General features: G+C 33.8%; 1 protein-coding gene across 1 annotated transcript; it reads left to right on the top strand.

Annotated features, from left to right (window-relative positions):
- The first annotated feature begins 5023 nt into the window (after positions 1-5023).
- On the top strand, positions 5024-9044 carry LOC132052822 (protein POLLENLESS 3-like). Its single transcript, XM_059444510.1, has 5 exons — positions 5024-5439; positions 6377-6589; positions 7375-7523; positions 7615-7683; positions 7781-9044. The coding sequence occupies exons 1-5, from the start codon at positions 5248-5250 to the stop codon at positions 8856-8858; spliced, it is 1701 nt and encodes a 566-aa protein (XP_059300493.1). The 5' UTR covers positions 5024-5247; the 3' UTR covers positions 8859-9044.
- The last annotated feature ends 3894 nt before the right edge of the window (positions 9045-12938 follow it).

The raw sequence follows: 12938 nt of genomic DNA on the forward strand, positions 1-12938 counted from the left end.
CATATTTTATGTATTATTATAATTCCAGACTTGCATATTTCGGATCTAGATGCTCTTGTATGGCTTAGACCAGACCCTGGGTGTATTTTCTTATTTCTGTACTTTTTCTATATTACTAGTTTAGTGGACGCGCTTTGCGTGTGTGCATCACGTCAATCATAAAACATCAAAAAATGTCGAAAATAGCACTTTACGTTAAGTAAATGCGACATTTGCTTAAATGGTAAAATAAATACTATTATATTTACCCAATAATTAAATTCAATAAATTTATGTTAGCTAAGAGCTTTGTTAACTTGAAAAATATATATGATAATTTTGAAGAATAATTAAATTGGATTTTTTTTCTAATTAATTAACTCTATTTATTTATTCTCAAAAAAAAAAAATGATTTACTTTTTGTTGATTCAATTTCTTAGTAATTAGCTCATCCCAAGATATACTTATTTAAGTTTAATAATTCTAGTACCCGAAAATAACATTAAAATTCGAAATTAAAACAAATAACAATCAAATAGAGATTTTATTTTTTTAAAGAAAAAAGGAGAAAATTTTAAGATGTTATGTGAAACAACGATGGATTAGATATTGAAAAGTAGATTTGTTAGTTCTTAGAGATCCTACTTTTCAAAGAGCTAAGAGTTAAATGTAATGCAAACTTTCAATATATTTGTAGTGATTAATGATTACAATATGTATTAGGACATTCAAGTAAGGATCAAACTTATATAAGGTAATAATGTTAAATTCTTAACAGCAAGACTTCCCGCATAGATCAAATTAGGAAATATTCAATAGATTTTTTTAATTTAATTTAATTTCAAAGTCCTAAATATTAGAAAAATTATTAAATGACTATTTTGTCTATTAGCAATTTTTTAATGAAGGACAAAAATTCAATTAACATCTTTAAAAGGATTCGTGCTTTTAATATAATGTAGATTAGTTTTCAGGCTAGTTTCTACGTACGTGCTTGCATTACACTATATATAAGGGACAACAAAAAGGCTTTTGTAGTCCTCACAAAAGTTTTCAAAAAAATGTCAAACTTTTCAATTAATTACTTCTAGGTCCTGACCTTATTTTTTAAAGTTACATTTATTTTTTGTTCTTCTGGTCTACTTTTCAAAAATTGTTGAGCCTTCTACCTTATTTACCTTTTTTTTGTTTTGTTTTGTTTTCTATCCGATATCCGATACCCGCATTGGAGCTCGCCTAATCCAGATTCGCGTCGCGTAGGGCCCAATGAGGGAAGTGCTCCACTGCCAGATTTTTTCATACAGGGACAAAGCTCGAACCGAGACCACGATTGGGAGGAACAACCCATCCATTTGCTGTACTTTATTTTCCCTTGTTACTTTCTCTTCTTTGGATCTTATCTATTAACCTAAAAAATATATCATCTCTTCGCTAGATATTCTTGCTTCTTTCTCTCTGTTTTCTCCTTTTTTCATTTGTTGCTTATTATAGATTTTTACATGTAAGCATTTCTTTTACTTTATATTTGTATTATGAAATTTGAGAATTTTTGAAAATTCTTTTACTCATATGTAATCATTTCTTTTACTTTATATTTTACTTTATGAGCTCATATGTGTTTACCAAGATTTGTACAAAAATGATTTTCAGATAGCTTTAGAAATTATTAAATGATGCCATATAGTGTTGAAAATGAAGACAATGTTATCAACAAGATCGGGTTATCTTTAAATCTCTTGTTTGGTTAAAAATTAATCTTTTAAAGACAAAATGAATTTGAAGCGAGCGGAATTAGAGTGTCACCATCGTGATTTGATCGGATTCGGTAGCACTTTGATTGATTTGAAACTCATAAATTTCAAATTATGGCTCCGCATTTAATTTGAAGTAAATAATTTCATCAAAATGAAAGTTCTACTTTTATATATTGAAAATATACTTATTTGTGGTTTAATTATTACCAACATAAATTATATTTCTTTAACTAAAATATTTACTTTTTATATCTGAAGTAAAGCCCGGGCCTTGTGAAACTAGTGTGTCAATAAATCAAAAAAATTATACAAAGAAAACAAATTATGTAAAGTCGTATGTTGAGTGAAACATATAGAAATAACACTATAAAATAGTGATTTTATCTATGGAGCTAGCCTTTTCTATACCAAGCTAAAAATTTGGTTGATTATCAAGGTCTCCACAAGGAGAATGATGTGCCTCCTCACCTGACTCTAGCGATTTTGCATATTGCATGCCGAACATATAACATGGTGCATTCACTGTAATTATCAATGGCTTGTATGTTTTCAAATCTCTATTATCAATTAGAGAAAGAACTAAAAACATAATATTTAAAACAAACACGAAAATTGACTTTCAAAAAACTTTCAAAATAAAATTCAACATATATTATCTTATGATGACTGAGAATTGTGACAGTCAAATCCTAATCAACTGAGAATTGTGACAGTCAAATCCTAATCATTCTTTTGTCTCGCCGATTTTCAAATAGCCTTGCAATATCCTACAAAATAAACAAAATCAAATTAGTAACTTGAAATTTGTCTCGCATTCTTTTGGGCGAGATCACAAATCCTAGCGAACATAAATTATAACAATTAAAAAAAATCTGAACCATTTTCAACTAAAAGTAAGGATAAAATCTCAAAAATCACGCAAAGCACACAAATTAAATCACACAATCCGATGTTAAGGACACAATTAAAAAAACATTTAAAGCGATGAACTTAAATTAACAGTAAACATATGCCCACAGCAGATTAAAAAAAATTCCAAATTGCAAATAAAATAGAAAATAATAGGGACGAATTTCTTGGATGATAGTCTTTCACTAATTTCCTTAGCATCCTTTTGTATCTTGACATTAAAGAGGCAATGTTTACGTAATTTTTCTTTCTTTCTATTTTCTGTACAATTCTTATCAACATATGCTTGTTAAATTACTGAAAAACAAAGAGTTTTAAAAAATTTGATCAACAAATAGCTTGTAAATTAGAACTTGGTTAGTGTTAGAAGTCCATCCAAAGTCATATTACACATTAAAATAACTGTCATAATGAAGTTATTGAAAAATAATTACAATTTACCTAATATGAAATCATTAAAAATTAATAGTAATTCCTACCTTCGTTAAATACGGAAAGATTTAATAACCAAATCAGTTTCTCTAGTTATATATATATATATATATATATATATATATATATATATATATATATATATATTGGGTGGTTAGTTAATTGTATGTCCTAAATATTAGAGAAATAAATAAATTACGATTTTGTCTAATGTAAAATTTGTTTTAAAAGTGTAAAAAAGAAGAACCACATTTTGCTAAGAGCCTTCATGCCTATACAAGGTAAAATCTTAATTGATTTTAAAGTCCTAATTATTAGGACTTCATATAAAATTCAAATAAGAAAATGTTAAATGAGTAAAACTTTAGTTGATTTTAAAATTCTAAATAGTAAAAAAATAAGTAAATGACTATTGAAGGAAAAGAAAATCAATGATAATTCACGGAAATCACAATCTTCGGAATTTCATCGTTATTCTAAAATATGAACATTACGATCAACTTTATTCTTGCCAGATATCTATGAACATAAAAGTGTGAATCCAAAATAAATGCTCCATATGTTTGTATCTTGGAGAGATTGCCCCTAAAAGGAGTTCAAAGTTTTGTAAACGATTTTATGTGAAACAAAAATAATGTGATTTGCTTGTGTTATTATTTTTCTTTAACAGATTTGGCAGAATATGAGAAAGTTCAAATAAGGAAGAGTTTTGATATACAAAATTTAGTTGATTTTGAAACTCTTAAGTATTAGGGAAAAATTAAATGACTAAAATTAGTTCTTATATGTGGTCCTAAATTAGGACTTTAATTTATACAAGGAAATATTTTTTTATACACAATAGTTGGTTTTGAAGTCCTAAATATTAGGAGAATAATTATAAATATAATTAAATAATAATTTGACGAAGATAGTTAATGACAACAAATTAAATACGATATCCAATTATTTTCGAAAAGACAGAGTCGATAAATTATGCCAATGTGCAACATAAATAAAACCGCATAATTACGTATATAAACATAAATTTTTCAATATGAAAAAATAAGTCACCGGAGATAATCACTTTCTGGTAGAATGTACTTCATCTTTTCGACAAATATTATCACGCATGTAGAATAATCAATTTCATAACTCACAAGTCACGTCATCGAAATTAGTTGCAATTTTCAATAAACCATCAATGGTCATAGAATAAATCAATAGCCACAACTTTTAAACACGATCTCCTAGTATTTTCGAAAAGTCTAGGTCAATAAATTATGTTGATGCGCAACATAAACAAAATCACGTAATTAGAAAGTAAATAATTTTAAATAAATACAAGACCACGTTTATACATGAAGAAATATAAATGACTTGAGATAGGAGGCAAAAGCTCATTGTTGGCAAAATATTCTATCAAAACAATTTGATCCTATTCAAGTATTTATAAAGAAGTAAAGAACACGTATATGGATTCTATCACTTAGAATCCATTGCAAATTAGGATCCCTTTTTTTAACGTGATTTACCATGCTTGTGTTGATTTCTTTTGCCAAAAGTTTAAGTGAAATATTATAAAATAATGAAATAATAATTTAAGAAAAATAGTAAATGATTATTTTGTCTATTGTAGGGTCTTTTAACGAAGGGCAAAAAGTTCAATCAACATTTCTAAGGCCCTTCGTGCTTTTAATATAGTATAGATTATCGTAAGACTTACGTTATTTGATCTCTTCCGCTTAATTGATTTATTTACTTATGCCTAGTTTTTCTTTTTATTGTTTTTTCTATGAAAATGAGCCCTCAAATTTCCTCCTAATTTCTACCACCTTGCTTAATTTGGATGTACACGTGACTTACACATGCTAACTCAATTGCATTTGCAAGCGTCTCCTGTTATGTCAACGGATACCTTATATTTAACGGCTAGTTTGTTCTCAATTGACCGCTTTCTTGGTGATCAAAGTATCTTTTCTTTATCTTTCTTTCGCAATATTAATACCACTTTCTTGGTGATCAAAGTATCAATTTTCAGTAGATAAAGAATTGATCATTCCATCTGTTTTACTAAAAAGAAAGTCTCTCACATTTCATCTTCCAAGAACTCACAACACATTGTGAAAGTCATCCATACTATTGCATTTTCTTGCAATTTGAGATAAAGGGTCTTGTGGGGTTATCTTAAGAATGTGGAAGAATAACGATAAGGGGTTTTGTGGGTCTCCGGCGAGGGGATTCTTGACCCCACCGCCTAAATGGAGATCACCGGCATCGGAGAGGTGGCCAAGTTATGCACAGAGTGCTAAAGCTGATCTTTTTCATGTCATTCATAAAGTTCCTTCTGGTGATTCTCCTTATGTTAGGGCCAAACATGTTCAGGTCAGTGTCTCTTCTACTTTCTTTTTTATTGCTGCATTGGCTTTTAATGTAATGAGTCTTAATTTATTTCTTGCTTTACATTAGTAATTTGTTGATAAGATAATACTATTAGTTGTGATATCATACTGACATTGTGGAAGAGTATTGAACCATATTAATGAAGATTTTATGGGCATTCTATCTGAGTTATACTATATGTATAGGCAACAGTTGTCAAGAGCTAACTGAAATTTTCAATTCTGTTGACTCTTCTTTTCTTTTAACTTACTAGATGATAATTTCTTGCTGTGAGTCTTAATTTCATCTTGGGGTCTTACATTAGTAATTTGTTGATTGAATGATACTAATATTGGTTGTGATTATAAAATTTTATTATGGAAGATTATTGAATCATATTAATGAAGATTTTACGGGCAATTTATCTGAGTTATACAATATGTATAGGCTAATGATTGTTCAGAGCCAACTGAATGTTTCAATTATTGCCTTTTTTTCCTATATAGCCACTGTATTTCACATAATATCCTTATGGGGTTTTATTAGCAAATTTGTTTTTGAACTTATTTACTCTGGAATGTCCTTGATTGGATCATGATATCATATTATGTGAAGAGTATTAAATCATATTAATGAAGATTTAATGGGCAATTTATCGGGGTTATGCTATATGTAATTATGTATAGAGTAATAGTGAGCCAACTGAAATTTTCAATTTTTTGCCTTTCTTCCTGATAATATCCACTGTTTTTGACATAATACCCTTGTGGGGTTTTATTAGCAAACTTGTATTTGAATTTATTTACTGTGGAATGCACTCAATTGGATTAGGTGCTTAAGTATAACATAGGTTAAACTCGGGGTAGTTGCATTTTCTTGATAAGAAATGTGTTCATTTCTGTTTTTTTATCAATAAGTTGTTACTAATCATAAATGGCAGTTAATTGACAAGGATCCAAGCAAGGCAATTTCTCTGTTCTGGGCAGCAATTAATTCCGGTGACCGAGTTGATAGTGCCCTGAAAGACATGGCAGTGGTGATGAAACAGTTGGATCGTTCAGACGAGGCAATCGAAGCAATAAAGTCATTTCGACATCTTTGTCCCTTTGAGTCACAGGAATCGATTGACAACATCTTGATTGAACTCTACAAGGTAAAAGTTTATCATCTTAAATCTGATAGATACCTTTATCTTATATTGGAATGTGACTGAATGGAAATAATAGTTCTGTATTGAAGTTTACATTGTTTTATACTTGAATGTTGTTTATTATGGCATGTATATCCTGGTTATCTCTGCCTGCGCCATTTTGTAGTACATATTGGTTCACATAATTGTTGCTGTTATTGTAAAGAGTAGTAGTTATATGTGTCCTCCTGTTTAAGGCCTACTACCGTCCAATTTCGACCAGCACATTTTCCTGATTTATACAAAAGCCAATTAGATGTCACTGCAAAAACTCATTTATAGGAATAGATGTAATGGCATCTCTTTATACACTTATCGAGAGTCAATATTTGTGGAACTAAATAAATGAACGAAGAAAATGAAGAAGCGAAGGGAGGGATACTGTATCAATAGGAACAGTTGTGTCTTAGAAATATGAACAGATAATGCGAAAGAAACACTGAATTTAAACCACTTATAGCGGTTCCAAACTCTTGCTAGGTCTTGCTCCTTCCATCTACTAATCATAAAAGATCTCTATAAATGGAGTCGTTATGAAATCTAGCAACCTCTGTGTTCTAAAATATGAGGATGCTGTTCGAATGATTGTGCGAAGACTAGAGTATTCTTGTTTCTTTAGTCGTGACCATTTTGCTTATATTTGTTTTTCTATAATATGAGGATGCTGCTCTAATGATTGTCTGGATCCTAGAGTGCTTTTGTTTCTTTATCTCGTGACCACTTTGTGCTTACATATGTCTTTTCTGCAGAGATCTGGTAGGATCGAAGAAGAGATTGAAGTACTTGAACTGAAACTGAAGAACGTAGAAGAAGGCATAGCATTTGGTGGGAAGAAGACTAAGATTGCTAGATCTCAAGGAAAAAAGGTTCAGATCACAATTGAAAAGGAGTACTCAAGGTTGTACCAGCATTAATTTATCTTCAACTTCAGCTTTATCTCTTTCTTGTCTAACATAAACAAATTCCTGTAATTTTCAAAATAAGTGCAGATTGTTGGGGAACTTGGCATGGTCACACATGCAACTGAAGAACTATAATTTGGCAGAAGAGTACTATAGGTAATAATACAAACTAAACAGACAAAATTTAGCACTTGGAGATGTGGTTTTATATGGAGAAAAATTGCTCATTTATAAGGAAATTGTTTTAATGCAGAAAAGCACTCTCTCTCGAACCGGATAAGAACAAGCAAAGCAATCTGGCGATCTGTTTGATGCATATGAACAAGATTACAGAAGCTAGGTTTCTGATTCAAAGCATAAAAGCTTCAGATAGAAGGCAGATGGATGACTCATGCACTAAATCCTTCGAGCGTGCCACTCAAATGCTAGCTGAATTAGAGTCTCATGGCACTCTGAACTCTAAGGAACCGGAGGATGCTTCTAGACCTCCAAAGAACTTTTTTACACAACCAAGAAGATTTTCATGTTCAGTCAATGAAAGCAATGGGTTCACTAAGGACACTGTTAATGCCTGTAGTCGAAGATTGTTATTTGAGCAAACAACAAATAACGAGAATGTTGAGAACCATAATTTCAACAAGCTCGTTTCTGCTAATGAGATGAGCATAAGAGCGTCTCTTGTACGTGGACAAGCGTTCTCTAGGTCATGGAAAAATGGTAACATGAAAAGTGAATGTGATTTGCAGCCACTTTACTACAACAAATGGAAAAAGAATTCTTCGGGGAATGATGCATCAGATAAAATTTCTCTAGAGTCGTCTAAGTCTCCCACAGAATCATCGGCTGATAATACAAGTGCAAGAAAATTTCCTGAAGATGTGGTGACATTAACGGATACCACTGAATACTTGGAGAGCACAAACGTGAAACCGTTAGACTTGGCTGCATGCAGAAGCAAGAGGAGCTGGGCTGATATGGTGGAAGAGGACGAACTAGGTTTCCAATTCCATGAAACTCCATGCAAATATTCTGATGCCAATGAGAATGTCGATTCCAATATTATTAATCTTGGCCAGAAGATTGAATCATTGTGTCTGAGTGAAGGATATCATACGCAGCCTGGACGAGAAGTGAGGCGTTCCTTGTGCTTTGATCAGAATGACAGAAAAGAAAATTGTTCATCTAAATTTCAGCTGAAAGATCTTAAGTTTGGAAGCTTGAACCCCTTACCACCTATAGGAGACATTGCTAATCAAACTCCAGTCACACTGATGCGAAGGAACCGATTGCAAGTATTCAGAGATATAACTCCTGAAAGTCCTAAACCTTGAACTATTATCATTTACAGAAATAAATAGCAACACTGTAAACGGAAATGTTTTGCTCTCTGCTGTAAGTTTAGCATATTTGTTGGCCGATCTTATGATCGTTTGATGACTGCTAGACATGTCACGCTAGCCATAAGAAACACGTGTTGGTAAGTGTATAAAATTTTGAATGTGATGATTACTTTTGCCTTTTCATTAGTATTAGAACTGCAGATTGGACATAATTTTTGCCTGATGACTTGTGCTAGACTTATAAGAGCATTTTGGATGTTAATCTTTGGTGTATGGTAAAAGGACAAGGAGAACTGCTTAGGTGAAGGGATTCACCTTGCTTAAAGTTCCCTGGTGATCTAGCTGCTGGAAGATATTTGTTTTTCTCAAGCATTAATTGTGAACTCTTTTTGCCACCTTTAATTTATTCCAACTTAGTAAAAATAGTTGTCTGTTATATCAGAGCTCGATTGGAATCAAATCTTTGTGATCTTTGGAACTCACACTGAGACTTCCAATTCGCTCTGACTATTGCATGAAATATGAATAACCCCTCCTCTCTTTGATTATTCAATTGGACAGAGGGTAGTTCTTATATCATCCAACTCTCGAAATCAAAGCAGGAATTTACATTGAGATTTTCAGTCTTACAATTAAAAAAAAAAAATGCCATACATCACTTACATTTTTCATGCTTATATAGCAAGATTTAAGATGTTTAATGTTCAAAATCCTTCTTTTGTTTCCAAAATTGGAACTTGGCCTTAGATGTTGATTGTCCTTTCCGAGATATCAACTTTCTCCAATGAACATGGTTTTGAATATGTCATTCCAAAAAAAGTTATATGCATCTCAAAGACTCAAATTCTGGTTCCCGAAGCCCTCTCTGTATCAGAACAGGTGTAGAGAGCTGACTCCGATTCTCTTGTAATTTGTAAGTGAGAATAAAATCTTTATGTTAACGTGTAGGAGATCGGTAATATAAAACACATGAGATCTTTGTAGGATCAATTTCTTCTATTCAAATTGTAAATTGTAAGGATTAGTATTGGCTATCCGTCTTTAAGTGGTGTTACTAGTCATTCCGGAGGATGAATTTGTAAGAGAATGTTTTCCTTGAATAATCTGTTCCCTTGAATGGGTTGATATACATGATTTACAACATAATTGTAGGCTACAAATTAGGAACTAATTTGACTAAATATTTCTAACATATGCTAACCTAAAATAGAAGATTACAAAATATATTTTACTAAATAATTACATAATCTAACACACCCCCGCAGTCGAAGCGGGAGGTTTACGAACGGTTAGACTGTCGCGAAAATCATCAAATAGTACGTGCGGAAGACCTTTGGTGAAGATGTCAGCAATCTGATAACGGGACGGAACATGTAGGACACGAACTTCGCCACGTCTAACCTTTTCACGAACAAAGTGAATGTCCATTTCGATATGCTTGGTACGTTGATGTTGTCGGATTCCTGGACAAGTAAATGGCACTCACATTATCACAATAGACCAAAGTTGCTTGACGAATAGGACAATTGAGTTCAAGCAACAGATTACGAATCCAACAAGACTCGAGACAACATTAGCAACCCCTCTGTATTCTGCTTCAGCACTTGACTTAGATAGAGTAGGTTGGCGCTTGGAAGACCAAGAAATCAAGTTATCCCCAAGATAGACACAATAACCCGATGTGGAATGTCGAGTGTCTGGACATCCTTCCCAATCAGCATCTGTATATGATAGTAGTGACTGTAGAGAGGATTTGTATAAATGTGTGCCAAAGTCAATCGTACCTCGAATGTAACGCAAAATGCGTTTTAATGCTTCCATAAGCTGGACTTTGGGGCCATGCATAAACAAGCAAACTTGTTGGACGGCGTATGATATGTCAGGCCGAGTGAATGTCAAGTATTGCAAAGTGTCACGCCCCGAACCATGGCCTGGGCGTAACACGGCACTCGGGCCTTGCTTGTATGTGTCCGAGCGAACCTCATGGCTTGCTTGTCAACATGGGCATCAAAACAATATATCTATATGATGCAATTTAAATGAATCATGAAAATATAATTTGCGGAATAAGTCTTGAAATTATCTCATAGCGTGAAAATTCATGAAAACGTAATAGTCTGCAAACATGAAAGCATAACTGACTCTGTGAACTAATGCCTGTCTATGAAACCTCTAAAGCATGTCTGAATACTAACTACTGTGATACATGGCCCTGGACTACCATAAATCGCATAATAAATATATAGACTCCATGTGGAACCCCGAGAGGAGCGTGGGCTCACCAATAAGCCGATACCGAGGTGATCCCTCTTTGTGCGTATGCTCGAAAATCGGTATCCGCACCGTGAAGTGTGCCCCGAGCAAAAGGGACGTTAGTACATGGTGAATAGTACTAGTATGTAAAACTCGCCGAAACGAAGAACATGGCACAACGTAGGTATAGGACATGAATCGAAAACGCATGTAACTTGAACATGAGCATGAAACGTGAGTAAAGTCTGAAAACAGTCATTCAATGAAAATACATGTATATAAAACTTCTTGTAACGTGGGGAATGCTATAGTGTAACCGACAACATGATCTGGTACTTGCGTCCTACCAGGAGAACACTCACACCTTGCCAGGGGATATGAGATTTAAGTAATAATAGCATGTAAGGATCCAAACTGCATAATGAAGGTGTTGCCTACTGCCGACAACCCTTATCCTACGGTGGCAACGTAGTTTCAAAGCTATCCGAGCCTTCTCGGTTAACTAAGCAATCCCAAAAACATGAACATGATATAGTTGGCTAAGAAGCCCATGAGTTTCGCGGAAATAACTTGTAAATTGTAATCATGATTTCACGAAATAACTTGTAATATGGTTTCATGAGATAACTTGTCATAATCTTGCAAACATGTTCTTGATTCGTGAGTAGAAACAATAGTTCATAAATATATAGATATATAATTTGACTTGAAAACATGCTTGTAACTTGCTACATAAAATCATAAAACATGATAAGAACACATGAGGAATAATTCATGATTCATGGATTAGCCGGGGTTCCTAATAACCGTAATGGAAGATTAGGAATACAATAACGAATATGGATACAAAATTCATATACATAAATACATAATTACGGGCTACCAATATATTGGGTTTAATGCCCTAGGGTTTGAATTTCATGAATATCAAGAAACGAAGCATGGGAAGAACGTAGAGATTCCCATAACGTGGATGGAAGTTCTACATACCTTAATTGTTTCAACACTTGAGTTAGAGACCTGAGTTTTTTGAAAGTGTTTTCCCTAAATTCTTGATTCTTGAATCTTGAACGGGTTTAGTTAGGGTTTACCAACAATGTTGGGTGGAGGAGATACCAAAAGTAAGAAATCCCTAGGAGATGTTTAATCAACACTCGATGTGCTCCACAAGGAATACCAATGATTTAAGCTGAATAATGAGTCCCGGACCCTAGAAAACCTATTTATAGGATGTCCAAAAAAGAGGAAAACTTTTAGACACAAATACCCGTGCACCATGTGCGGTCGCACATGGTGTTGCATGTGCAACATGCGAGTCGCATGTTGCGCCGAACCGTCATAGTGTGCTGCGTACCTTCGCGTCTTTCTTTGGTACCTCTTGTCACCGGATACGATGACATATGCGACTCGCATGTGTAACATGCGAATCGCACATGGTGTCGCATGTGGTGCCTGATTACCATCTTCCTTGGCACCTCTGCGCCGGCGGATGCGACACCGCTGCGACTCGCGTGCACGTGCGATTCGCAGGTGATGCCTTAGTCTAGGCTCATGTTTTCTTTTGGTTTCTTTTGGTCTAGGATCATGCTCAAGGTCCGAGTTAATGGTACGGGGTGTTACACAAAGCACCTACCAGACGACGATACTTCGTAGGATCCTCATGCACGGGCGCTAAACAAAGCGCCCGAGTTTGCTGTGACAGGTCCCGGGTGGGGCGGGGGGCTTACAACCGTGACATGCCACCACATCGAACATCCTCTGCATAAGAACTCTGAGACATAAAGAGACTATTGTTGTCCCGTGAGACAAAGAATCCCC

This window comes from Lycium ferocissimum, chromosome 4 (assembly GCF_029784015.1).
Source record: "Lycium ferocissimum isolate CSIRO_LF1 chromosome 4, AGI_CSIRO_Lferr_CH_V1, whole genome shotgun sequence".
In the NCBI taxonomy this organism is placed as follows: Eukaryota; Viridiplantae; Streptophyta; class Magnoliopsida; order Solanales; family Solanaceae; genus Lycium; species Lycium ferocissimum.